The following is a 27584-nucleotide window of genomic DNA, read 5'->3' on the forward strand; positions in this document are numbered from 1 at the left end:
CTTCTTTTCTCAACACACTATTTTCATTTCTTTCACAACAGATCCAAATTTTCTTCTCTAGCCCAGGATGACGATGACTTCTCATGTAACAGATGTGATGAAGGAGGGATTCTTGGTTTGCACAACAGTCAGAAAAATCCAGCGTCTCATGATGGGAACAGTTTGGCTTTCTTCAGTTTGTGACCGTGACCACACCTGCACAGAACTCATGTGTGTTGCAGGCGGGCGTCTGTCACATCTAGTCAACCCTGTGAAGTGACAAATGAGGCTACGCATTTCTCATCCGCAGATCACTCTCAGAAAACTCACACACGACACAATCACACGTTCACGGGTGTTTCTCTCGCTCACCTTTCCTAAACGGGGTTAGTCTTTCAACTGAATAAGAGATAAAAATGTGTTTTTAGGCGTTGTAGTGATACATGCATCCATTATACTGATATACACTTCTTAAAAAAAGTTTAAAAAAAAGAAAAAAGAACATCAACAAAAAAAGGTATTAGAAATGCAGCTATACAGAGTCTTTTAGCTATTCCAGGGGAGTGAGGTCTGACGTCAGGAAGCCAAGGAGCCCGATGTCCAGATGTTCAGATGGGGGACAGGAGGGGTGTGTGTGTGTCAGGGAGGGGGGTGAGCAGGAAGAGCTGGGTTAGTTACTGCAGCAGGGGCGGCTGCTGGGCTGAGCTGTCTCTGTCAGGTCCACTCCTCGGTTCCGCCCGCTGCCGGCTCCGGCTGCTTGAGGCTCGTTCTTGGGAAGCTTCTTTGCTGCGATGGCAGAAAAATACGGATAATTACATCACTCATAATCAGAGTTTCAGCCTACAGAGATATTTCTGGCCTGTCACCACTAGAGCCTCTTCTGCACCTGCTTGAAGTTTAAGCTGTGGCAGGAGGTCGCGGTGGGTGGTAAGGCAAAGAAATGTATCACAATATTTTTTAAGACTGTGACGGTATCGCAATATATCCCAGTGTACATATATTTTTTCCATTAATGGACTAAACCAGTGGTTTGGTACTTCTATAATACAAATTAATCTAATTAATGTAATTTTTGTTATTCTTCCTGCCCATCAGTATCCATACTAATATCTCACAGGGCATATTTTTAGAGCTGTCACTTTCACGCATTAATTAGATTAGTTAATCATACCGCAGAAAAATGCATTTTAAAAAATAATGCACGATTAACTCATGAACTGCCAGACATTTTCAGAGCATCTTGAACGTTCTGTCAAGACCCAGATAACATTTTTTCTCTGACTATGTAAACACCAAAACTACCTAGGAAAAGTGGACTCTCTTCTTTTATGTCTCTCTTTTTGTTTTTGATCTAAAAAAAACAGACAAAACATACTTTTTGATCGCGTTTGTCTCGGCGCTCCATCCTTCGATCCTCTCCATGATCTTATCGTCTTTTCTCACGATGGCGCCGCTCTTTCTCTCTGAACTACCGCGACACATCTTCAGTTGGAGCGTGAGCTGCCTTAACTTTTCTGACTTGCAGCGTCTCGCTATGTCTCTGTCATCTCACATCATCTCCTCTTATCCATGCTGAGCTCTCATCCAAAGAGTGCACCGCTCTCACCCGCAGTAGTTTACGAGCATGATTTTGATTGACAAGCTCCGCCAGACCCCGCTAAAAACACAATTTACTTCTACAGGCGCAGAAAACAGTTGCACAACGTCAGTGGCAGTTAACACAGACATTTTAATTTTTGCTAACTGAAAAAAAAAATAGATTGTCAAATCTTCTCTTCTTTGTGTATTCATCTGATTAGTCACGCACTACAATTTTGTAATGTCCTAGAATTCAGATTCTTTATTTGAGAACTTTAAGCAGATATGAGATTAAAATGCGATTAATTAATTAAAAATCCTGTAATTAATTATATAAATGTTTTAATCGCTTGATGCCCCATCATTCAGCTGTGACCATTGAGAATCAAAACCTCTGTTTTTTCGGCATCTACACAAAACCATGAAGCTGTAGTTTTCCAAACTTTTTACTTTGCCCGCAGTTCTCAGAAAACATAATTTCCAGTGACATCAAACTGCAGTTTCATGTGGATGGCTGGCATAAACGTATAAAAATAGATGCGTTTTCCCGGATACCCCAACTACGTGTGGACATGGCCTAAGTAATAACTACAGGAAACCCTCGGTTTTGTGACTGTCCAGTAGGTTGGTGTTTTCAGACTAGGGGGGCACTGAGCCAAACTGTAGCGGAGCTGAGATGGACTGAACATGAAGCTGGTGGAAGTCTGGTGCTACAGCTGCTCAAAGCTCCTTCAGCACTTGTTGTTTTCAACTAACACAACACTGGTCTTAGACCTGTCTGATATAATAGCTGTAATAAATGAAAGACACCTACCAATGGCCATGAAGATCTCATTCACGTTCATAGAAGTCTTTGCTGAGGTCTCCATAAAAAGCAAGCTGTTGTCATCTGCGTATGACTGTGCATCCTGTAAAAGTGAAACTAACATTAATCAATGACTCAAATAACGTCACACTTAGCTTTGCTTGTCTAATAGTAGCATCAGGAAAGTACCTCAAAACTTTTCATGGACTAAAAAAAACAGGTAGAGAGGTAAAGTCCACAAAGAGGTCAGATAAAGTTCAACCAGACAGACTGGTATATCTTACAAATTTACTCAGTGTGTGAATGTTAACATGACCTCCACAACCTTCAGTGAGTATATAATGAGTTTCTGCGTCTGTTCACATCTTTCACTTCATTAATTAGACTCAAAAGAAGACAAACCTGGAAGTCCAGTGCCCTCTTGTTTGCGAGATCAGCCTTGTTCCCAGCCAGAGCTATTACAATGTTTGGACTGGCTTGTCTCTGAAGCTCTTTAACCCAGTTCTTCGCTCGCACAAATGACTCCTGGCAAACACAACAGAGAGGAGGTGAGGAGAGGGGGGGAGGTGAGTCAGTCGGTGCAAATAAAAATAAGATCCATGTGATGGAAAGATGAGGACGACCCAGAGTCTTCTCATGACTTCTGACTCTGCTCCTGTAATCTGTTCAAGTCCCGAAGACTCGCTATAGTGACGGTTTTGATGAGATATGAATCCAATTTCTCGAGTGCAGGTAAAGTAAGCAGGAGCAGCTTACAGGAGACAGGTTTATGCTACACTGCCATGCAGAAATCTGTTGTCAAAGATAAACAAAACTGCTGCAGGAGTAAAGTTCAAGAGATAATTTCATCTCTATATTTTTTTGAGACAGACTTCCTGCACAGAGAGTGACAACAGTGTACTTTTCAGGGGCACTTGAAAACTACAACTATGTCCAGTATCTTTTTCTCTCTGCTCATCTCTTTGGGATGAGTAACCTTTCTGGTATGGAGTAACCAATACATGAATTAAGACATATACAATGTCAACAAAACACTGTGTTGTATAAAGATGACTCACCGTTCATGAGTCATCGCTTAATTTGTCGAGACTAAAATAATTCTTCTTTGTCTTGGCTGTTGCTAAAAAAACGTCTTCAGAAACCCCCAACTGTCCTTGTCACCGATAAGACCACGTAGGTTAATTTGCGCTTCAGTTTCCGACTATTATTAGCAGGTCTAGTATTTCAGACTAGACAACATGAGTTGTCCTAAACAGCATGCTCGATCTAAGTGTTTCAAGTATTCTCCCAAGTTTTTAGACATGTTTCAAGCATGTGGGAAAGGTCGGTTTTTAAGTTTCAGTTTTTTGGACACATATAAGTTTAGAAAATGTTTCTGAGGTGGGTTTTACCGCAGTCAGTCATACACAACCTCTTTTATCAGGACTGTTATAGATAAAATTACCTGATCCTGGTATTGAGTATCAGTCTGATACAGACTCAAAAATCTACATGAGAAAATCTATTGGACAGATCTAATTAACTCAGTTCTACACTCATCTGTGTTCAACAACGCCATAGATCTGTGGGTTTTAGAGCTACAATATCATAATATATAAATATCATACAATATGTGCAAGTTTAATTCCTCAACTATCCACTTCTGAGGTTTACAGTTAAATTGTAATCCCTATTGGTCAAAGAGATCTACTCACCTCACCTCACATTTATATATTTACAATCCCATAAAATAACTAGAAAGTGCAGACCTCTGCCAAGCATATTGTGATTGTCACGCAACACTTTAGTCCTACTTTAATGTTATACTCCCTTTCAGCAGACTGTCTGCTACAATTTGGTGTTAGTTGCAGGTTTGTATGATAATTTGTTACCTGACAGTGTTGAAAATTATGATGACCCAGTACATATTTCATATTCTGGATCTTAGTATCCAGAATATTGTCAGGATCTGGATCGTACTTTAACATCTGTCAGAAATTATGGTGACCTTGTCTTGTATTGTTTTGTACAGCAATCCGACCATTTATGGTGGAGTTACATACACATATGGTGAAAACGGCCCTATCTCACAATAATAAAGAATTCTTTTAAAAAGTCCTAGATTCAGACGGTGATCCCGATCACCTCCAAAATTTAATCACTTCTTTCTTATCCCATTTTGTATATTTCCTGAAAATTTCATCAAGATCTGTGAGCTAGTTTTTGAGATATGTTGTTCACAGACAAACAAACAAACTCTCCCAAAAACATAACCTCCGTGGCGGAGGTAATTTTACAGTCTGTTTAAATAGATTTTCAGTTTGTTTTAGTTTCCAAAAAAAGAGAAGCCGGTTTTCAGTCTCATTCTCAAATAAATAAAGAATGTAATAATACTGCTATCAGATTGGATCAGATCAGAATCAGCTGATACTAGGGCTGAACGATTTTGGAAAATCTAATTGCATTTTTTTTAACCAATATTACGATTGCAATTTAGCATGCAATTTCTGGGGAGGACATTTATTTTCTGCACTGTTCACTAAACACAAGCTTTAAGTCATTCTTCAGTATGACCAACACCACAAAGGATACTGTTAACATTTAAACAAGTCTTTCCTGCACTTTCTTATTGGAAATGAAAAGGAATACAGAAATTTTACCGTCCTCAAGTTGTCAGTAAGAGTAACAAACCATACAGAATGAAGTGTACAAGGGGTATGGCTGTGCCAGCCACTATCATTCAAGTGTATGGATCTGTGTAGCTCACAGAATTGTTGTCAGAAAAACCTTGACTATTATTGATTTTAAAGAAGAACAAGCACTAGTTACTATATTTCCTCCAGGTCTGTGGACATGAAACTCTTTTTTTTTTTAATTCCAGCCTTTGCGATTTGAAAATTGCATTGTATTACATTGCGATGTCTGTTTCAAATCAATTAATTGTTCAGCCCTAACTGATACCGAGGCATCCCTTGTTAGAGTGTGCTTTTAGTGGAATATGCACTTCCATTATCCATGTAAACAGCTTCATTTATTTTAATGAGGAAAGCAACTGGGTTATTTTGCACATGTAAACAAACTCAACCCTCCTCCAGCTTCTGCTCTGTGACAGCAGAGCTGATAAGAGCAACTGCATGACAGAGAACTTGGCACCTGACTCACCTCATTTGTTATATCATACACCACAATAGCTGCCTGGGCACCTCTGTAGTACATGGGAGCCAGACTGTGGTAGCGCTCCTGACCAGCTGTGTCCCAGATTTCAAACTTGACTGTTGTGTCGTCCAAACATACTGTCTGAGTCAGGAAGGCAGCTGTCGAGGCACAAAGCAGAGGAGAAGATGACAAATGAGCTTGTTGCTGCTGAGCGACACAAAATATGTGAAATGTGTAAAATTAGGGCCAATACTGGAGTTACAACACAAACATAGACAAACACACATACACAGAGGTGGATTATCTGGTTCACTTACTCCACATTTGGAAAATGGGGTGCTCACAACACAGCAACATGTTATACCAGCATCTAAAATCTTGGTGGGACCTGAAGTATTCATGTGTGATTTAAGCATGAAATATTAAGAGGCTTTTTCTGTCTTTTATTTCCTCTGCTTGGCTTCACTGACAGCTATGACTGGCTTAAATCACACCTGGAAACTGAACATACCTGCAGCTTTTGGATCACAAACCATGATGCTATCACTACCCCATTTTCCACTTGTCATATTTATGTTTGTTTTGGACAAATGTTAATATCATAGCACTTACAGTTCCCCAACAATAACTCTAAACATCCAGTTAAAGCATATTTGCTCTGAGTAAGCAGTGGTGTCCAGGATTTTTAAAGTCCCCTGGTATTTTTATTTGGCTAAAGCTGAGTCCAAAAATAGCAAAGCAATGGAATGGGAAGAATTTGATTCAAGTCTGAGATACCCAGTGAGTATAATCTGTGGTAGAGATGATAAGGAAGTGCTCTAACACCTCACATAAACTGCTGGATGTACCTGAGACCAGGAGCAGACGTTCAGGAATTCACCTAATTATTTCCACTTCTCTGTGTATTGTTCTTTTTCTTGGTAATGTGCTGTTTAGCGCTGTTAAAGAACTTTACAGCCCCTGTCCTTTCCTCTGAGTAATATTTCCTTTAATCTGACAAAACAGACGTTGATTGTATTGTCATATCCGTAATCAATTCACCGACCAGGCACAATGGCTCATGTTACAGCTATTTATTGTGCCATTATGGGCTTAGATTGTAATACCTAGGTAAGTGATTCATCACCTCTCCAGGTAAATAAAAGTGTGTAAGTGCCGTTGTTTTGTTGTATTCTATGAGTGTAAATTATAACTCGCTAAGTAATTGGCGGTTGGATGAACAGACTGGATGCTATGTCAAGTTGAAGGGTAAACTGACAACTTTTTACATTTTAAAGTGGAATAAGTCCTGAAATATCTGTTCTGCTCCCTACAGCACAGTTTAGTGACACACCACATCCTGAGAACATACATGCCACCTCCTGAGAATTACTGAGCTGTAAAAACAAAAACATTTCTAAGGAAAGAAAGCCTCTTTACATGACAGGTGGCCAATGAGGTACTTTCTTTTAATTCTTTGGATATTTGCCCTCAGAAATTTTACCATTTCTTGTATTATGACATGTACAATGTGAAGCTTGATAATCCAGGTTGCACTTTGTTCATGCTCATTGCAGTTCCCACAGCGTCTTGCTGCTCCACGAAACTACTCTACAAATAAACGCTCATTTCAAGAACCAACGTGTTTCTGTTGTCATGAAGAGAGGTAAGAAGTTTGTCTAAAAAAAAAAACCTTGTCCACACACTGACATTGTGCAGAAACATACCTCCGATTGTGCTCTCTTGGAATTCATGAAACTGTCCCTTGACGAAACGGAGTACGAGACTCGACTTCCCCACAGCCGACTCGCCTAAAAGCACAAGTTTGAACTGGCAGATCTTGTTGCCTGCATTCGGCCCATTGGGTCGTGTAGCTCCACCTCTATTTGCCATGTCACACTGTCTGGTCTCTTCCTCTCCTCACTGATGTGCTGTGAAAAACTGCAGAAAATACCTGGGTAGGAGAGAAAAGAAGGGTTAGTGTCAAAGGCTGGAGCAGCCACACCCATACACACATGCTCACACACATACACACATAAAGAAAAGACAACACACTACTTATGTTTTCCTTGATTTGATTAAGCTAGTTTAGGGCAACAAACAGCATTTGGTACAAAATACTCCCATGTTTTTAAGTTATATAGGTATCAATATGTATAAATAAACGAACAACTAAAGCATAGCAAAGATCACTTAAACATCATTTTTATCTGTTAGGCTTTATGGAAGCTAATACACACACAACTGATAAGGGAAATGCAGTAACTTTGCAACACCGTTTGCAACAAAGACAGGTATGCAACTGCTGAATGACCCAAAGTTGTGTTTTTTTCCTTGGAGACTCCCTCCCTTCTTGTATCATAAAAAACTGAGCCCCTCCAGGACCATCAAAACAAAAATCGACGAATTGCTGCCAAAATTAAGCATCAATTTTTATCGGTTAAGTTTTCCCTATAAATGTTATATTAACTGTCTGGCAAGTGAGTTAACAGGGATTAGGTTTCTACATCAGAATATGACAACCTCACAAAGCGTCTTGGCCCAACGACAGAGAACATCCATCCTAAATCAATATGCAAACTAACCATCCATTAGATTTACTGTCAAGAACTTCAAAGTTAACAAGAACAAAATGATTATCCGTTGGTTCAAATATAGTGCTGATAGTAATACTCCATTTATACTAAGTCTGTCCTGCTTAATACTACTAAATATCACACACAGCTAAGTTGTCTGTTGAAAAATAACAAAGTGCTTCTCTACTGTATTGTTAGAATTTGGGGATATTCAGAAATTGCAATGTCATAGCTTATTTCTGTTGTTTTGGCAGTATTTCTTTTAAATCTATCAGGTTAACCGTCACCTGGAGATGAGATAATGTCAAATAGGAGCTCTTACTATAGTTCATGTGGCACTGAGCCAACAAGGGTTTCAAATTACCTGCCACACTTTCTTTCTCCCCACACAAAAGTTTGCAGCTGCCATGTTTTTAACGAATAAAGGTAAGGGTATGACAAAGCAAAGAGAGGTGACACACTTATAATAGTAACAACTTTTAGCTTTGTGAGTGTCTCACCTGTAATGATTTACCTTCTACTCTACTAATGAGAAAATGTGGACCAACTGGTATACCTGAGAAAATCTTTCTTGCTGTGAACTATCCACGAGCAGCTCAGGGGACGATTATGACACACTTCTAAGTAAATATGTAAGTCAAGGCTGAGATACAGGCTGTTTCATACCTACCGGCCTGCATAATCAGGTGAAAAACAACAACCATACAATAACACCTTCGTTTTGTAACACAGACATGACTAACTGTCAGTAAACGAGTCAACACAAAGCATCTGAGCCAGAAATAATCACGCTAAACTTTGGTGAAATCGCATTACGACACAGTTTACCACAAATAACCTGTTATGTTGTTGTTGACGAGCTTGAATTAGCAGAGTAACGACTGCTAGCGTTAGCAACACCGCTAGCTTATAACTTCCAAATGTGTAGACCAAAACAAATCTCCTTTCAGTATCCAGCATGATCCAATCTGTGTCATTTTACTCTCATTCTTGTCGTAGCTGTACACGCCCTGCTTCAACACAGCAGATCTGTCATTTTAATGACGTTTTAAGAATTCCAAAAACACAGATGATGCAGTTTTGGGTGTGTACAGCTAATGACAGCTAGCTAACCTTAGCATTGTGACGTTTAATTTGTACCTACCAAACAGAAGACGAAATATAACCACAAATGTTCCTACTAATCAAATTGTTCAATATACACGTATAATTGATCGCTACATGACGAAGGATTCAGATTCATCAGCCGTACAACGTTAACTCACCATGCTAACTAGCTTGGCCCTTCCAGTGTCGGCTAGCTAGCCAGATAAAAGAAACTAGCAGTGTTCGCCAACTGCAAGCGAACTGAAGCGGTTGGGAAGTCGGTTCTGCTCATTACATATTGCAAGCGCCTAATAAGCAATACGAACCAAGCCGGTGGCACTGCTATTTGTCAGCTCTACCCAGAAGCTGTACCATAATGACACACTTTGAGAAAACATTGATGTACGTTAAGGTTCATAACAACGCTGTCAACCTAAGTTTAGGCGAAGTGCGTCCGCGCGGTAAGCGAACGTTGTGTCGCTCTGGCCGCAACGGGAGGAGCCCTCTACATAGCCATTAGCTCGCTAGCAAACGCTAATATTAGCCACTCACCTGCGAGAAGAAGAAGCTTGTTGTTGAGAATGGTGTCTCCAGGCCAATAATTGAAGCTCCTCACAGTGTGTTCGATACCCAGTCAGCTCCAGTAGGATAGGATTTCATAAGGCTCCGCGATGTCCCTCTCCCACTTCTTTCAACTTCCCTTTTCGCATTGTACGAACGATGATGACAGATCGTATGACTGGAATTGACAATCCGCTTACGTCATGGTGCGATGAACCAATCACATGTCAGGATGTATTCTTAATTTACCTTTCCAGAGAATAACGTTTAAATTTATGTCTTACTTTCTTGTAATGTTATACGAAGGCTTTAGAAGAAAGAAAATAAAAATGCTAAGAAAGATCTAGGTATCGTGAAGGAATATAAGGAAAGGAAAATGAAGTAGATAGATAGATAGATAGATAGATAGATAGATAGATAGATAGATAGATAGATAGATAGATAGATAGATAGATAGATAGATAGATAGGTGAAACTGAGCAACCTTAAGGTACAACAGGAAAAAAAAGCACCTAATGCACAAACTAGAAACTCAATAAAAACAACATCCACCCTGATCTGATAATGGTAAAATCAGAAGTATGGTACTAACAGAATAAAGAAGAGGATTTGCATTTGGACATAAGTGATTATTAAGATCAATTATAGATATATGGATGAATATGAATCATTACCTAAGACACAGAAGGCACTAAAATATATGAACTGTTAAATACTTTGAGAGCTTGGAGTAATTGTTAGGATGATATGGTATGATACAAAATAACATGAAACCCTCAAGTAAGTTAAATTGTAGAATAAATATCAAAAAAAATATCCTCATAACCCCTCTTGGTGGGGATTTGCATACATGCTATCCCCAGCATGTGTAGGTCTGTCTTTGCAAGGATGTCAAATGTGTATTTGATTAGTGATCATTGTCAGTTGACTGAAACCAAACTGTGATGTATAATTCTTGGCCATAAAACAAACAAACAAAATAAAAGAAATAAAAAAAGGTTTGCTTTGTGACTTCCTTTTATACCTTTTATAACTCAAAGTTATCGTGATTAACAAAGTGAAATTCTATTTCACCAAGTGATAAAATCATAAATCTGACTTTTTTTCCTCAAAACTCTGATTTTTTTTTCTGGAAATTCTAAGAAAAAAGTCAGAATTCTGACTTTAATCTCAGAATTCTAACTTTGATCTCAGAATTCGTAATTTAATCTCAAAGTTCTGCGGAAAAAAATCTCAAATTTTCTCAGAGTTTTGGCTTTTTTATCATTATTATTATTATTATTTTTTTTTTTTTTTTTTTTTTTTTTTTTAGAAAAAATAGTTAAAAAAAAATTTGGATTTTTTTTTTTTTTTTTTGAGTGGTCCTCTTCCGTAGCAGTCTGGTGTTGCCATGCAACAAAACTCAAACAAGCTTCCAACGGCAGAAGTGAGGGTAACAAGTTGGCTGGCAAGAAATTTGGTTAAACTTTACCTTTGTGGGGAAGACAGCAGTTAAAGTTCCTCTTCTTTGTAGACACTGTACTAACATGACGGAAGGAATTAGGAGTTACCACCTGAAACACACAGAAAGATGTCCAAACAGACCGAGGGTAAGTCAGCTTCATGTGTATGCCAGGCTAACGTTCCGTGCTAACGTTCGTTTAATGATCATAATAAACTACGTTAGCCTCAGCTATCCTCTATATTTCTCAAAACCAGGCTGGAAAGCTAATACCTGTAGGAGACAGCGTGAAGGACTGCTTACAAGAAACAGCAAGGGTAAGAACAGTTTGAATTTATGTGTGCCTTAGAATCTGTTGCAAAAGGCTGCGTGCGCATGCTCAGTCTTAATTGCATTTTTTTCAGCCCCCCACTCCGCCTGTGACCAGGAAATTTCGCAACAGCACCCAACCAGACCCAGGAGCTATCAGAGTGCACCGAGGAAAGGCAAATGACCCAGATGTTGCCAGCACTCTAGTTCACGGGATCTGCACCAAATCCTCACTTTCTGTGAGTTCTGCACACTGGTTAAAGGGGAAGTTAAAGTGAGATTTGAGATTTGTGGATTTGGGGTTTTGATAAATATTGTTTTATAAATAAACGCTCAGTCACAGCTCACTCAGAAGTTATTGTAGTCAAACAATTTTATTTATATCTCTGGTGGTAATCAGTGTGGAGCAGCTTGATATAAATAAAAAAAAAACAAACAGCAAAGTAGACCAGAAGTTATGACTATAAAATTATATATTGGAAAGAATACCATCTAATACCCTAATGCTTGAAACCCAAGGAGCATTTGGTGATCCAATTGCAGTTTTTTTTATATTCACGCTCAGAATAATTCTTCTGTATTTTTCTAATAGGGAAAAAGCTTGCTAAATCCTCCCCCTAAGACTTTGTTCCAACAGAAGTTGGAGGAGCTCAGTGAAGCAGGTTACAGCTCCACTAAAGCCCCTGTAGGAAAGTCTGTTTGTCAGCTTTCTGGTCTTCCCAGCTGGTATGACGAGAAAACTACATTTGGTGTGAAAAATGTAAAAGGTGCAGTATGTGTTCTGTCATATTATTTTATGGATGATGCAAGTAATTAAAATGTGATGGTAGTGTAAATTATAGCAACATGAACCTACAGTTTTGAGACATGTTGCTTGTTGTCCAGGATTGAGTGCGCATGAGATTATTCGCCCCTCAAAAACAACTGAGGAGATTGAAAAGGAGGCTCAGGAGAGACATGAGTCCTATATACGAAGCCACAACTCCTATTTTGTTGGTAGGAAGACTAAAGATATTTATCCTCTCCTGTTTGGTGTTAATAATTGTGTCATCTGTCTTCAATCAAACAACCTCACCTTTCTTCAGGTGAGAGGATCGATAGGAACTATGACTGGAGTCACTACAGTAAGGACAGCAGGTTTGGGATCCTCACGCCTCATTTCCACGATGGACGGGATACGTGTAAAAGTCTGCGTTGGCTTGGGGAGTCACAGAAGTAGGAGCTAAAATAAGTTGATATAAGTGTTTTGGTTTTTTTTGGCTTTTCAGTCAGTGAATAACTTGTTGAAAAGAAAATAATCCTGCTTTGCTTAGCCTCGATATTTTTGCTACAGGTTTCACAATCCAAATTACATTTGGAAGCGATCTGGGAACAGGGAAAAACTGATTTCACAAATTGGAGGAACAAACAATAAGTAGGTGCCTATTAACTTTACTCTGACATGTATCCTCCGATGAACTTAACTGACTGTGTATTTTTATCTTTTCAGAAGAGGAAAAGCTTTAAAGGAAATTCCAGATATAACATTTGGGACTCTTATACCAGTGGATGAATTTGGTGACACAAAATTTCAACATGTCTCAGTAGATGTGTCATATCCTTATAGATAAATAAAGCCAAGCACAAAAGGGTAACTGTTATTATTCTGGGTTCTGTGCAGGGGTTGGAGAAACAATCCACTCCACAGAGCGGGGCCAGTTTACAAGAAGTCGGAAAAGGGAGCGACAGAACAGCTTAGTCAATGCAGTGCGACACCAGCTCAAGAGGGTTAACTTCCAGAACTTCGACTCTCTTCTAAAGGCGTTCAGACATTACGACAAGGTATGAGTGAAATCACTGCAGGCTGATTACACGGGGGAACACAATTTTCAGTTCTCAGTTTTTCTCTATTACGTCAAGTTTTTGAACAATAGGATCTTCGTTTTCAGAAAAAAATAAATATAAAAAATACTTTACTTAACAGATATGTGTTTGTTTTATAAAAATCTCCAAATATTGACATACAATGAAATATGAAAGAAAAAGGCATGACTGCAATGTTTATTTAACACTGCTATGCTTCTACCAAGGAAATGGCTACAGGAGCAGACGTGATCTGGAACAAAGGAAATATATAGCTATGTAAATAAAACACTAAGATGGAGGAGCTACAAGCTTTGAAAATTAAAAAACAGCAGAAAATGAAATAGAACTTACAACGGTATAAGAGAAAAGCCAGCACAAATCATCTTAATTCCTACTATGCTAGCTTTCTGTTTCCAGATATTGATAGTACTGACTTATTGGGAGCTGCACACACCTCTCATCCAAGCAGCAACCTCTGGTCTAAGAATACGAGACAATGTGAAGTGCTAAAATCTGCTGTTTTTCGAGTGTCTGCTTGAGGCTGGCTCCGGACGTACTGGAAGTCACATACACACCAAGCCAAAAAAAGCCATTTTCAAAGCAGAAATTAACCTATTTACAGCCTGGTTCAAAAAACGTCTCCTGTCTGAGTCGCTAATTTCACTATCGGCCCACACTGTTCAGGGGATGATTTTTTTTCCAACTCTGCCGTTCAGAGGATAGTAAGACCACAAGCTCACCCAATCAGAGGCACAGCTCAGGTCATGTGACAGACAGGCGCCCTATAGCTGTATGCTAAGCCTTTGCCACTACCAATATGGCCGCTATAGCTGATCTGCTTCGTTTCCCATTTCAGAAACAGACGGGTGACACTGGGGAGACTACATCCATGTTTTATACAGTCTATGCTCTCACTGCACTGTCTCAATAGATGAGTAGATGAGTCCAATGGTTATCAGCTGGCAAGTCTTACTACAGCTAATCAGGGGAATTTCGCTTGTCTGGAGGGTAAGCTGCGGAGGAAAAACTTGACGTGCTAGAAAAAAACCTGACTGCAATTTTGGAATCAGCGTGCCAGTTTTAGATTTAATCAGCGCACAAATCTAACTCAGCTGAAATATTTTTTTTCGATTGTTCCCTAGTATGATCAAAGAAATCAAAGAACAGTCTTTTATCACTGAGGAAACTTGATAATATCTGTCATCACAGAGTCCCACACTTGCACTGTTTATCATACAAATCGCTGCTGTTTTTTTCTGTTTCTTGTGTTTCTGCTAACTACCAGAAAGGCAAAGGGATGATCGACAAAGACGACCTGCAGGCAGTGTGCAGCCAGTTCAAGCTGAGTGTGAGTGGGCCAGTTCTGGATGACCTCATAGACTACTGTGACCTGGACAAGGATGGGCTGATTAACTTCACGGAGTTTGCAAACTTTCTCAACTGGAAGGACAAGATGCCCATCGAGAGTCATGAGCTTCAAAGTATAACAAACGGTCTGTAACAACTTTCAAGAAACAAAAAAAAATGCTGAAAAGGGCCTGGTAAAATATCTGACTCGTTGATGCAAGAAATCACTCAAATCCAAAGATTAACGCTTGACCTTTTATTGCTGAAGATAATCTAATTACAGCAAACTTATTATAACGTAAAAAAAAAAGGATTTTAACGGTGATTTAGAGGAAATAATGGTCAACAAAAATACGACCACCCAGATCACCCCCTTTCTCTCATCCACGCCACCCAAACCATGACAAGTAACTTCAAAAAAAGGAAATCACCTCATATCTCCTGCCCCTACCAACATTTAACCACACACTAATTAACATATTCCCCCCCCACAAACCAACAAATTATCAACCTCACACCCCAAAAAACAAACAAAAAATTTATTCAGGGCTCCTAAAGGGTAATTTTCACAAAATCAAATGTGGCCCTCTTTGAAAACATTTTTTGGACATCCTGGACCTGGAGGAAACATTTTCTAAAACTTTTATGTTCCATCTCTCTTCCAGACCGCCAGACCAGCTCGGCTCCAGCCAGCATAGAGAGGAAACTTCCATCAGAAGCGGCACAGCCTCCTGCCTCTGAGACCTTGATCAAGCCTGAGGACCTGGAGCCCTTTGAGCCGGGCAGCTCACTGCAGACCGTCAAGATCCTGAGACAACCAAGGGCAGTTCAAGACCACTTCATGACGTCCTCTTCTCTCATCGGGGCTGTGAGTGATCGGCTGCCACCAAGTAAGTCAGAAATAAGCACACAGGTCATATTCACTCACTGTTGTTTGGTAACCATTCTAAAATACTCAAGACAGATTTCAGGATATCAGTGTCATGCTCAAATAATTAAATGTTGAGGCATCTGTGTCTAACATTTTCAGTCATTCCTTACCGTAGCAAAACTGATTCATGTGATAAATGTGTATTAGTTGTTGTGATTCAGGAAAGATTCCTAAGCATCTTTAACTTTAAGTTCCTCAACATCTTCACATTTCGCCTGGTGTTTCTTTAAAAAGACAGCCGCACCTATGGGACCCCGTCTGTGCGCTCAGACCTTCCTGTTCCACGCATAAAGAGAACTGGTGACACCACTAACTACGGTGATACATCGACTGCGAGAGATCTGCTTTATCCATCAGTTCCTGCTGCTCAGGGCGTTTTTGAGGAACACCTGCTCTGCCCACGCACAAAAAAGGAGGTATGGAATATCAACACGAACTGTGGTACAGATGCAGCTTTTAAAGATTTACCAAACCTGGGCTTTGGTATTGGCTACTAGAGATACTGATCTGATCCCAATATTGATTTAATACCTTATTCCAGGACTGGATCGCTACATCTCTAAACTGTGGCAAATAGCTTATCAGAACATTTTGTTTGTAAGTCTGAAAATGTTTTCTTGTGATAGATCTTTGAGTCTGGCGCTTTTAATCTCACAGATCAAGGAGATCTTCAAGAATGCGGGTGTGAACATTTCTGAAGAGACATTTGAGGAGGCCTGGGAGTTAGCATCCATGAAACATCCATCCAAGGAGGTTTGTGTTGAGGCTTTCCGAAACGTACTCAAGGAAATAAAGGAACTGTAACAATCAGTGTATTCGCAGCGGCACAGTTTATACTTTACAAAGAATTTTCTACCTGCATAATGTCATACCCTGAAACCTGAAGGTATCATGTGAAGCCCATCCTTTATTTTACTTGTTTTTTTTACACTTAAGTGTTTTCTAATACAGGTTAATTAGTCAGTTTACTGCACATTTAACCCCTTTTCTCTCCTGTGATGCTCTGCTGGGGAAACTAACTGCATCTAAATTTAATCTCAATTAATGAGAACAATATCAAACATTTGTTAGCACAAAATTGAATGCTTAGATTGTGTTTTATACCCTCAAAAGGAATAAAAACCAAGCCCCTTCTCTGATTTCAACCAGGTCTATATATTCTCCTCCAGCAGAGGGCGCACCAGCGCTCAGGGAAATGACCAACTCATTACAAAGCAGAATGTGTTGGTCATGATTATCACAGTATTTGATTTGGAGATAAAATGAAGTCACATTCTCCACTTGTTTCAACTAATGGTTGATTTTTGTTTTAATCTGAAAAGCAGTTTCCTGTATGTCATCTTTTTGTAGTGAGCTCAATAGAAAAAAGGACTTCTGCACAAAACAGAATTTATGAAAACTTTATTTCTGTTTGTAAACAGGTGCATAATTTCACACTTTAATGGCTCATTGGTTATACTAACATTCCCCTTTTTTCTGTCTGAAGCAACATCTTACTACACATAATCCACTGTGAGCATCACTTCTCTGAATGCAAGAGACACACAAATACAAAGAGATTCACCTTTTTTGTTTTTTCAGTGTCTTGAATTTAATGTTTAATTATGTTTGTGTCATAATTCTATTAATCCACCTCATAACTGGTGTCTGACAGTGATGGAATAATTAATATATAGCATCTTGGAGCTCAAACGCACGTTGACATAACCGTAGGAGGAGTGTTTTGTATCTGTTTTGCTAACAAGATTAATAAAACAGGTTGGCATACAGCCTCGACTCACCCACATGTCAGAGATGTAAAATAACCAATAAAAAGAAAAAAAATCATCAGCTTTTTGTTTATTCAACACTTGTTTTTTTTTTTCCTGATAATTTCCATTAAACCGAATGATGCACAGGCGTGGTAAATTAATGTGCTCTCACCATATCCATGCGCATATTGTCATATGCTAAGCTAACTGCACTCGTTTAATCTCATTATGACTCAGTGTGATGCTCCACAGGAACCAAAACCCCCCCACGCAAACTTCCACAGACCACATATTAATGCAGCAGAAATTAGAATAATCTCCCTGCATATTTTATTATGCATGAATAAGTGGTAGCTAATGACAGGATCTTCTGTTTGTCGGATGTGTTGTCAACATACAGAACACCGGAAGATTTAACAGAACAGGATGATTCATTACATTCATGAGGCTGCAGGACGTGATGCTTTTGACAAGTGACGTGTCTGGCAGTAAAGTTGGGATCAGACGGAAGCTTTGCTTGTCTTTGTTCAAACCGATAAAGGAATTTTGGGGAGATTTATTTACTTAGCTTTTAGCAGAAGTATAACTTTGCACACTCATGATTACTCCTGGGTGAATGTATTTTTTGCATCTGCTCACTATCAACCGTTGAGTATTTATCTTTCCCTGAATATTCAGTCTGTGCCATGGTTTCTCTAAGTCAGTGATTCTCAAATGAGGATACACAAGGGCACTCCAGGGGGTACAGGGTAGGATTCAAAAAATGTTTATAGGATAAAATAAGATAAGATAAACTTTATTTTTATACATCACTCACTCATTCATACATTCATACCAATCAACAGTATACAATATAATATACAATAACATACCTGTTATAAATAAGTAGATAAATAAAAGCTGTGTTTACTGTGGCATGCAAGTGGCACATCATGTCAATACATACAAAACTGGTGGTAAAATCAATGTCAATTAAATTAATGCAAGAATAAGAATAAGAACACCTGTCTGCTAATACACTTGCATTGTGTTGCGTCACCGCAGATTGTTTGTTAAGTAAAGTGATGGAAGTAGGGAGGAAGGAGAGTTTAAAGCGAAAACTTTTAACTCTGCGAGCTCTGGACCGTCTTCCAGAGAGCAATAGCTCATATTCTGAATAAGGAACATGAGAAAAGCTGTTAAAGATGTTTTGTGCCCTGCTGACAATGATATATTCAAAGATAGTTGAAGAAGTTGAAGAAACAGGCCATTTTTCCTTACCTATTACTTTCCTTTTTCAAAAAAATAGCAACAAATTTAAATTCCTTTAACACTCTGAAACCAATTATGAACCAAATAAATGTTTAAATTCATAAATTAAATGTAATATCCCGGAGATTATTTAATCCTGTTCTACTCCGCAAAAAACAATAGTCTTCCTCATATCAGGATGACAACATAAATAACAGCACCGTGGTTGAAGCGTAGCAGCAATGCTGCTATAAACATGGAGCACTAAACAAAGCAAAACCGGTAACAGCAAAATTCTGTCAGTATTTGGAAAAATATACTTAAATGTATTCATGTCCTCAAGTTGCAACCCACACAAGGTAGTGTAACTTTTCTGCAGGGAGACATCAGCCAACAACATCAGCGGCTGTTAATAAAGAATATTTCATAAATGAGACACTCATAGTGCAGCGCTGTGTTTTGCGTTGTTTTTTTTCAACCAAAACTGCTTTACATTTTTTAGGGGGTACTCGGCATAAAAAACAAACATCTCACAGGGAAAACATCGCTGAAAAAAAGTTTGAAAACCACTGCTTTAAGTCGTTGATATTGAAAAAGAGTGATTATGGGCTTTTGTGAAAATGACCAAATGGAGGGTTCCATCTCAGCTGCTGCAGCCACGTGCTGTCATAATGCTGTCGAACAGGGGTGTACGGTGGGTGTATGCGTGGATGGGCAAAAGACAGTGGAAGTGTAGAAGCACTTTGAGTAGCCAGACATACTGGAAAAGCACTATAGAAGTACTGGTCCAGTCAGTCCATGGTTCATTTCTCCTTAGCTATTGTTCATGATGTTTTTGAGACTATTTTAACCCACTAAAATATATATTTTTTGTCCCAAATATTTATTATTCTGTTCTTAGAACACTTTTCTCCACCTATTTTTCCTTTTCCGCACCATTTCACGACTTTAATCTAGTCTTGTGTCCTCTGTGTGTTGTTTGAACTCTGGATGTTCATGGAGCATGTTTTCACATCATAATAAATACATTCATTTAAAGACATCCGCTGTAAGAGTTGTTGAGTTTCTGCACAATGTACAGAGTTTTAGCTCTATACAAGTAGCCCATGAACAGTCCAAATGTAGTTTAGCGAGACTGTGCCACATAAGCCCATAATCAATGCATTGTAAGATGAAAGCTGGGGGCCGTATGAAAATGGACTTCAGGCCACTTTGGACATGCCTGTGTTGGCCTGTCTTTTAGATTTCCAGACTTTCTGGGATGCATTAGGAATGACTGATCCCACCTCAGTTTTCTCCTTTCAAGAACAGCGTGGTCAGTTTGGGTAAGGAAGAATGAGGGTGGTCAACTTAGGATCAAACAATTTATTGATTCAACATGTTGATTTTATCAAACAGAATGGAGTTAAGCGTTGGAGTTCATCCTTGACCTTAGTAGCTGAGTTTTTTTTCTTTAAACAAAAGCGCCTCTTACTAGCTTTCTCTGGATGGATCTGATCTGATGACTGTATGTCAGTCTCTCTTTCACCAAATGAAATCTTCATGGTTGTTGTACAGATAGGAAGCAAGTTTGTTCAAGTTACAACTGTGCCTCTATTCAAGCACTTGTTGACGCCTGGACCTACTTGGAGTGATGACTTTTTGATGTCACATTCAATAGATATTTTCAGGAAAAACACGTTTTTTGCATTTTCTGTGGTGTAAGCTACATTTGTTTCTGAAGACTTGTAAAATATGTGATGTAACAGTGAAATCCCTGCAGCAGCACATTCAAGGCATCTAACGGTCTGGACAAGACCTTCAAGTAAAAAGTTCTTTAGAGGTCTCCTGGGTGTCTGCGCAGCTTCAATGGTATGGCTTTGGGTCCCTTTCATCTGATTCTTGTGGACAGTCAATCTGTGGTCCAATGTCAGCCAATCAGGACTCCCATGTTATGTCCCGGTGACTGATTAATGGCTTTTTTGAGCGTACAGTCATGTCACTCTGCCATTGCCCAGTGCCAGTGCCAAAGTGTGGTGACTATCCAATCAGGAGAGGCTCCCTTCGTCAGCTCTCTGTGGAATCTAGAAGAAATCAAAAGAGAAAAATTTTCAATATGAGCAGCGGCGTTTCTACTGACTAATCCCGGAACGGATCCCCAAATAACACAGATGAGCCGTCCCACTTTTAGGGACCCTTCAGTTAGGGCTGGGTACCTTTCACGTTGAAAATGATACTGATTCCTGGGACCTGGCAATTGGTATTGGTACTCAACAGTACCAATTTTTGGGTGCTTTTTTGTGTTTCTGTGTTGAAATATATCAATTTGTTTAACAATAAAATCTCTAACTTTTTCAATTTAACATATTTATTCTTCAATATATAAACTTGCAATGCTGTGTTCATGTCCAGCATGGAAAATCACCTACTCTTCTAGTCCCTCACAGTCACAAGGATGCATTTAGGTACCTAAACATGGTATCTTTCAATTTTACACAAATTGGTACACGGTTCTTTTGACTGAATTCGGTCGGTACCGATTAAAGTACCTAATTAGGTACACACCACTACCTTCCTTAGGGGTGCCAAACTAAACCGATTAGATCCGGGACGGTGGAGCTACAACACTACAGTCCATTGATTAGTCGAAAGAATCAGCTGTATTTCACCTGGCAGTACACAGTCTTTGAAAAAAAGTTTGATTTTCTTTGTAACGAAGAGCCACATGCCAATCACAAAGAGGGCGAATTGCTGGATGTCTCCCATATTTTCTCTTTGTTCACTGTGTTGCGTTTTCTTCTTTGTTGGATTTATTAGCGAGGTACACCGCGTCCCACTGCTATGGCGTCACGCTATTATTTAACTGATGAGGCTATTGGCATCTGGCTTGTACGCCACTCACCACAAGGGGGCACAGTTGGCTTTGGAAACGCAAACAGGACCAGGCTCAACCGAGCTGACCACTACCAAACCGTACTGGTCTAAATCGGACTGCTTGGTGGAAACAGGGCTTAATTCTCTAATGATAAACATTTTGAAATAGAGGCCTAACACTTAATTGATATCGAGATTTTGCTCTTATCCCACTTTGACAAAAACAAAGAAAGGATTGAAAATGTCTTCCTTATCCTGTCAAAATGTTATACCCAGCTCTTGGGATAACATTTACAGTTCAATGGGAATGAGAGAGTTATAAGACCTGAGACAAAAGAAGGAGAATGTGGCTAAATAGGTAAGTGAGCATTAGGTACAGTCGTGGCCAGAAGTTTTGAGAATGGCACAAATACTGGTTTTCTCAAAGTTTGCTGCCTCAGCTTTTATTTGTTAGGGTTGGGACTGGGGCTGGGCGATTATGGTAAAAATAAGAATCCCGGTTATTTTAAGTGATATTGAAATCACGATTAATATACACAATTATTCATTTATTCAAAAATTTCAGTACTGATTTAAACACAACTTTAAAGAACCAGCAAGTGGCACATACAGTATTATTGATACACATAAGTCACACACACTCGCTGTGGCTGCACATGGAACACAGAAGAGCTATGAAGCACAGGAACTTGCATACATCTACACTGTGTGGCATATTAATTGTTTTTCTTCAATTATATTGTTTTCATGATTGTCAGATGGCAAAATTGAAATCACGATTAAAATCCGATTAAATTGTCCAGCCCTAGTTGGGACAATATGCTTTTCCCCGGTTGCATTCTGGTAATTTTTTTGTTAGCTTCTTTAACATCTGACTAAGTGCAAAAGTTAGATGATGATGATGATGATGACTACAGACCTGAAGCCATATTTTACCTGAAAATGCACATCAAATGTGAGTCAGAGAGAAACATTTTGTCCTCTGCTGGAAAAAATGACATTTTTTAACAAAGAATCCTGATTTAAATATCTCAAAAACAAAAAAAAACTGAGACTTGTGTGAATTGACTTTTTCCCCACCCCTTAAATTCATATTGACCACTGATTGGTAAAAAAAATAAAAATAAAAAAAGTGCTATTCTCAAGCCTCTGGCCACGCCTGTACGACAACCACAGCATGTGGTTCTGCAACCAATTGGAAGAGAGAGGGGTTTGGACCAGTGTAAGAACTTTTCCTTTTTTGTGACAGCTTCACCTTTACTCTGACTGTTATGGATGCCTTCCTTTTTAATTAAGTACACGAGACAGAGCACTGGCATTGCTTAGAACAGCAGTGAGAAACATAAACACCAAGTACAAATAGTTTTGTTTGTTGTACCACAGGAAGAAAGTCTGTTTCCAGGTGTCTGACAATAATCAGGAATGAAAAGAAAACATGTTGAAGATGGACTTTTGTTATTGCATATGCTCTATGCTGAGCGTTTTTATAAATACTCAGACATATATCTGTCCAGTTTGCATAAATAAAGCTTTACAACAAAAAAAGAGACAGCTGGTCTGTTTCATGCTGTGTTAACATCAGCAAACTTCTCCATTTTTGGAAGACGTGTGGAAGACATGTCAGGATTTATTTTTATGGCAGGATCAGGATCTGGATTTTATATCCATTGTTTCTCATGATAAACAACATGGTCATGAAACAACAATTTTCTGCACCATTTCAAAATTTTAAGCATTTTGCTGCAGTTGGATGTAAGTTCTCTTTTGTGTTGACAGTAACACAAAAACAGAATTGAATTCAACCTTCTTAAATGGATTTTATTCATGTCTTGTTTTGTGAAAATGAAAGAATGTCTCTTCTTTGGCTTTATTCTCCCTTTCATGAATCGCTTCTATTAATACTTGGTCCACACATGGCAACCCTCTAGTGAATTTGTGTCACACTCTCTGTTTCCCCACATCAAAGCATCAAATATTAGCTGAACTCTCATCCACCCACTTTAGAATATTCTCCAAAATCCACTCCACATATATGTTGGAAAAACATTTAGCTTGCTGCAATCAGCTCCGGCTCTTTCCAACTAAAACAGAGGAGCCATATGTTGGGAAGCCTGCAGGTAACTTTGAGCTTCTGCCAACATATAATTATCTGTCTGAGTAAATATTTGTACCTTTCTGATTGTGGTTCAGCATGCTCTATATGGGGGAATAAACCAAACACAGATTTTGGCACACAACAGCTGAGCAAATTAATGATCAAAACTGAGTTTTAAGAAGAAAGTCGGCACACATTGCATGAAATAGATTTGAATATGTCACAGCAGAATGAGGGAAGATTTGATTGTAATCCACACTTTTGGATGCACAGCATGTTTGCAATGTTTGCAGATGATGAGCTGAGTGCTTACTCATAGACTGCCGTGACTATTTTCTTCTGCGGGCTGCCGTCTTCACTCGAAGCCACTTTGAAGATCCTTGTGCCCTCGGGGTCGTCAGGGCCTTCGTGTGTTGACAGGAACCAAAACCTCATTGTGATGTTGCAGAATTTTCTACCTGTAGGATGAAAACAAATGCCAGACCGTGTCACTCAGAGATATTTAGAGCATAGACAGTTTTAGACTCTTTCACACTCTGTAGTTTGAGTAATAATTTAGTCTGGGCTGAATTACATTGCTTTTATTTTGAAAATATCAAGAATTTTGAATGTCCGGTGGTCCATCAAGTACATTTTCTTTGTCATCATCTCACCAATTAAAGCCTAACCTTATTTTACAGTTTCTATCATCAGAGAGTTGTTTTATCATCTCTAGGCTTTACACAATCACAATTTTTGGGCCGGTCACCGATCAGTGAGTTTAAATAAACCGATAACCGATCACCGATCCGATCACGTGAGGAGCAATATTTAAACTATTTGTTTATGTACTTATATACTTATGTGCTTTTTCCTAAGTATCAATCTTGCCATGCCCCAATCTGACTGAGATACAAGGGTTAAACATCAACGACCTCTGGAGGGCATTAAAGGACTGACAAGTTCAGTTAAGTTCAGTCTGGACAATCAAAAATATAACCCAAGACAAAAATAATTAGCACAACTTATAGTAATTAAATTACTTTATTGTAATTAATTACTTTCCTGTAACAAGTAAATACTGCAAATTAAGAACAGTAATGGTGCCTCAAACATACTGCAGCATATCAATTACATTAACAGTCACAGTCTAGTGCAAATAGAACGAAGCTGCCTCAAAACATTCATATACATCCATGAAATTAACAGTTTTTTTAATCATGAATCATTGCTCTCGGATACAAACAAATAAACATGTCAATGCTGTGAAACTAGTTTGGAGTAAATGAGACAGATTAAACACGACCATGACGTCATTGATTGATCGGTGATTTATGACATGACGACCGATCCTGATCATTACAAAAAAGGGCAAATATCGGCCGATCCGATATAGCCGATATGATCGGTGTAAAGCCTAATCATCTCAATCTCCATCATGGAAAAGGGGTTGTAGATGAACATTTATCCGAATACTTTTCTTCAACAAATCTAAACTGGACACCATTTCTTTCTTTGAGACAGGTTTGAGTTACCTAGTTTATTAACTCTTTGACAATCCTCTTCTTTCAGCCCGATAGCAGGAATACTTCTCTAATTGTGGAAAGTGACCTTATAAAACTCCAAATTAGCCGTTTCCTTGTTGAAGAGTAGTTCCTGGAACTAAAAGCTACTGGTTCTTCTGGTTGAAAAGCAACATCAGAGGCTCTAACTTTAATCTGTGTTTGCCGTGTTTTGCCCAAAATGGTAACGTCCGAAGCCTCGCTCCTCGGCTGTACCGCGTGACTGCTTTGGGAAGTGGTTCAGAGCTTACCGTGAGGTTTGACATCAACATAAGCCCCTTACGCTCCTTTCAAATTGTGGGCTTTGGATAGAGAGTTGTGGTCACTGATAGTCTGGATACCAGAGTTTGGATAGCGTTTATAGTTTGTAAATAGTTTGAAACAGTTGCGAAACTGTTATTTCTAAATGAAAACTAGTAAAATCTCCCCTCTACTGTATATTGCCCTTATAAGTATATTCAATGCCCCCTAGTTCCACAAGCACTTTCACTGTGCTCAGCCTGTTTAAGCTCAAGCAATTTTTCGAAAGCAACAGAAAAACATTATTTTACAACCTTTCATAACATTGATACTACCATTTTTGGGAAATTTACACACACAGAATATTCAAAAATATTTTAGTATATAAATATGTGATCATTTATATAGAGAAATTATTTGGTTGTACAAATTTTTTTTTACAGTTGTTCCCAAGAACCAAAGCAGACACAAAAGTTTGATGACTCACATATTATGTGGTAAAGCTACAACTGCCTGTGATTATACACCTGACCAGCAGGTGGTTCCATGTGCAAATGATGCTTTCAAGGGATGAACCCTTTCTTGAACCACTTGGTTCAATTTTTTTTCCTCGTTATCGCTTCACCATTTGTGAAAACCTCTATGTTGTATCAATAACCAGGCTTCTTTCTGCTCAGATGTAAAAACAAAGAGAGGACAGCAACTTTATAAGACCTTAAAAATGAAGTCCCAGCTCTTAAAATGTAAATATGGGTCTACTAGCTCTACACTCCGGTTGCGAAAGACCTCACCAGATAACCCCAGACCCTTAAAGGACGCTTTGTACAGCCCATGTCTTGACATTATTCATTATGTTATCAGTTGGCTCAGAGTGAAACTCACCGTGAGTATCAAAGACGACTGACACATCCTCTGGCAGTGCAAATATAATATCATTCATTGCGACGGCCAGCTGCTTCCTCCTAGCTGCTGTAAGAGAACTGCACTTCTCCTCAACATACTCAATCATCTGAAATGAAACAGATCATCACCATTACATGTTGTGTTATATATACAAGATTTTTGAATAGTCATGTACAATCTGTGAATAATTTGTTACCTCTCTGGAAACTATCCCCACCAGCCTGTGGTAACTGCTAGTGGACATCATGCTGGAGACATGGACCAAAGCCTGAGAGGGAAGAGAAGCAAGGTGATTTATTCTCCTGCATCATAAAGGACTTTGTTTGTCCTCTTTGTGGCTTACATTTAGCTTTTAGCCTAGTCACTTTCAACACCTTTCTGTGGACAAAGTGGTTTTTACTGATTCTGTAGTTCAGGTGTTGCAAGTTTCTAAACAAAAAAATGAGAATTTGTCCCTCTTCATTAATTTTTACTAAAACTATGTAAAAAAGTTTAGAGTTGAAAGCTCAAATCTGACACCTACTTCCTTGACAGTGGTTTATTTTCAGATAGAAGCCACTTTTCTTGTTTGTCTTGTTTACTTTGTTGGTGTCATAATTAGGCTGTTTCCTGTTCATCTTAAAATATATAACAGAAGTTTTTCATTGAATGACAAATAAAATCTGTTGTGATTAATATTATATCATGTATTTTCCTCTTGCTTCTGATATTGCATCAGTTTTTATCCTCACAGGTCACAGCTGACATTTCAGACTCCAGTAAAGTCATTTGGCAGACAGGAAACGTGACAGGAAGTAGATATTTTGTTGTTCATGGGATTAGGAGGGTTTTATTAGTGGCCTGTTGGTGTTCAGTCAGATGTTACCTGTTTTATTCCTCTGTCAAACTCCACAGAGTTGATGTCTAACTCAAAGTACAGCTCGATGAGATAGATGATGACTCGGCACCGGATCCATGTGATGGGATCCGGGATTCCGACCACAGAGATAGCGGGGTGTCCCTCCGGGGGCCCCTCGGCTCCAGGCTGTGAGCTAAACAGTCTGTGTTTCTGTCCTGCGAACACGACCCTCCGCCTGCACAGCCTCCGGCCCTGTGCCCCGGTTTCCCCTGTGAAAGAGCGCGTTAGGCGAAGACACACCTCCGTCCGCTGCCTGTTAAAGGCCGGGTGTTCGGTGCAGGTCGGGTTCCTCCTCCAGCCATAGAGCCCGGGTGAGCGGGCCGCGAGGCCGCTGAGCTCCCGGCATGCCGCGAGGCTGGTGAGCCGCTGCATCAGAGCGGGAGAGCGTTACCGGCGGCTTCTGGTGTAGGGACAGGGGCTGAAGGAGCCATCATGGTCACAGTTGCCTTTGGTAACCTTATGCAACTCACCCCATGCTTTACCCACAATCCTCATCGTGCT

General features: G+C 39.3%; 3 protein-coding genes across 7 annotated transcripts; 1 reads left to right on the forward strand and 2 right to left on the reverse strand.

The window, feature by feature from the left end:
* On the reverse strand, positions 1 to 11482 carry rab5ab (RAB5A, member RAS oncogene family, b). 2 transcript variants are annotated; one of them, XM_074682851.1, is made up of 8 exons: positions 11414 to 11482; positions 11171 to 11252; positions 9691 to 9877; positions 7204 to 7430; positions 5504 to 5655; positions 2765 to 2887; positions 2372 to 2465; positions 1 to 765 (listed from the first exon to the last, which is right to left on the reverse strand). In XM_074682851.1, the coding sequence occupies exons 4-8, from the start codon at positions 7367 to 7369 to the stop codon at positions 650 to 652; spliced, it is 651 nt and encodes a 216-aa protein (XP_074538952.1). In that variant the 5' UTR covers positions 7370 to 7430; positions 9691 to 9877; positions 11171 to 11252; positions 11414 to 11482; the 3' UTR covers positions 1 to 649. The 2 variants fall into 2 exon arrangements, with proteins under 2 accessions (XP_074538952.1, XP_074538953.1); XM_074682852.1 differs by lacking the exons at positions 9691 to 9877; positions 11171 to 11252; positions 11414 to 11482 and adding an exon at positions 9318 to 9337.
* Positions 11083 to 19244, forward strand: efhb (EF-hand domain family, member B). Of its 4 annotated transcripts, none has more exons than XM_074682846.1 (14): positions 11083 to 11125; positions 11213 to 11288; positions 11398 to 11457; positions 11545 to 11688; positions 12042 to 12216; positions 12335 to 12445; positions 12535 to 12664; positions 12783 to 12863; positions 12939 to 13006; positions 13110 to 13270; positions 14580 to 14787; positions 15307 to 15531; positions 15807 to 15988; positions 16230 to 19244. In XM_074682846.1, the coding sequence occupies exons 2-14, from the start codon at positions 11226 to 11228 to the stop codon at positions 16374 to 16376; spliced, it is 1755 nt and encodes a 584-aa protein (XP_074538947.1). In that variant the 5' UTR covers positions 11083 to 11125; positions 11213 to 11225; the 3' UTR covers positions 16377 to 19244. The 4 variants fall into 4 exon arrangements, with proteins under 4 accessions (XP_074538947.1, XP_074538945.1, XP_074538949.1 ...); XM_074682847.1 differs by having other exon boundaries at positions 11095 to 11131; XM_074682844.1 differs by having other exon boundaries at positions 11091 to 11288.
* LOC141800371 (m-AAA protease-interacting protein 1, mitochondrial) lies at positions 19183 to 27584 on the reverse strand. The gene is made up of 5 exons (XM_074682849.1): positions 27051 to 27584; positions 26382 to 26453; positions 26165 to 26291; positions 23815 to 23959; positions 19183 to 20616 (listed from the first exon to the last, which is right to left on the reverse strand). Exons 1-5 carry the CDS (start codon positions 27453 to 27455, stop codon positions 20532 to 20534), a joined length of 834 nt encoding a protein of 277 aa, XP_074538950.1. The 5' UTR covers positions 27456 to 27584; the 3' UTR covers positions 19183 to 20531.

The sequence above is a fragment of the Halichoeres trimaculatus genome, unplaced genomic scaffold, assembly GCF_033239565.1.
Source record: "Halichoeres trimaculatus isolate MK-OKI-2021-1 unplaced genomic scaffold, fHalTri1.1 fHalTri1_scaffold_12, whole genome shotgun sequence".
NCBI classification, from domain to species: Eukaryota; Metazoa; Chordata; class Actinopteri; order Labriformes; family Labridae; genus Halichoeres; species Halichoeres trimaculatus.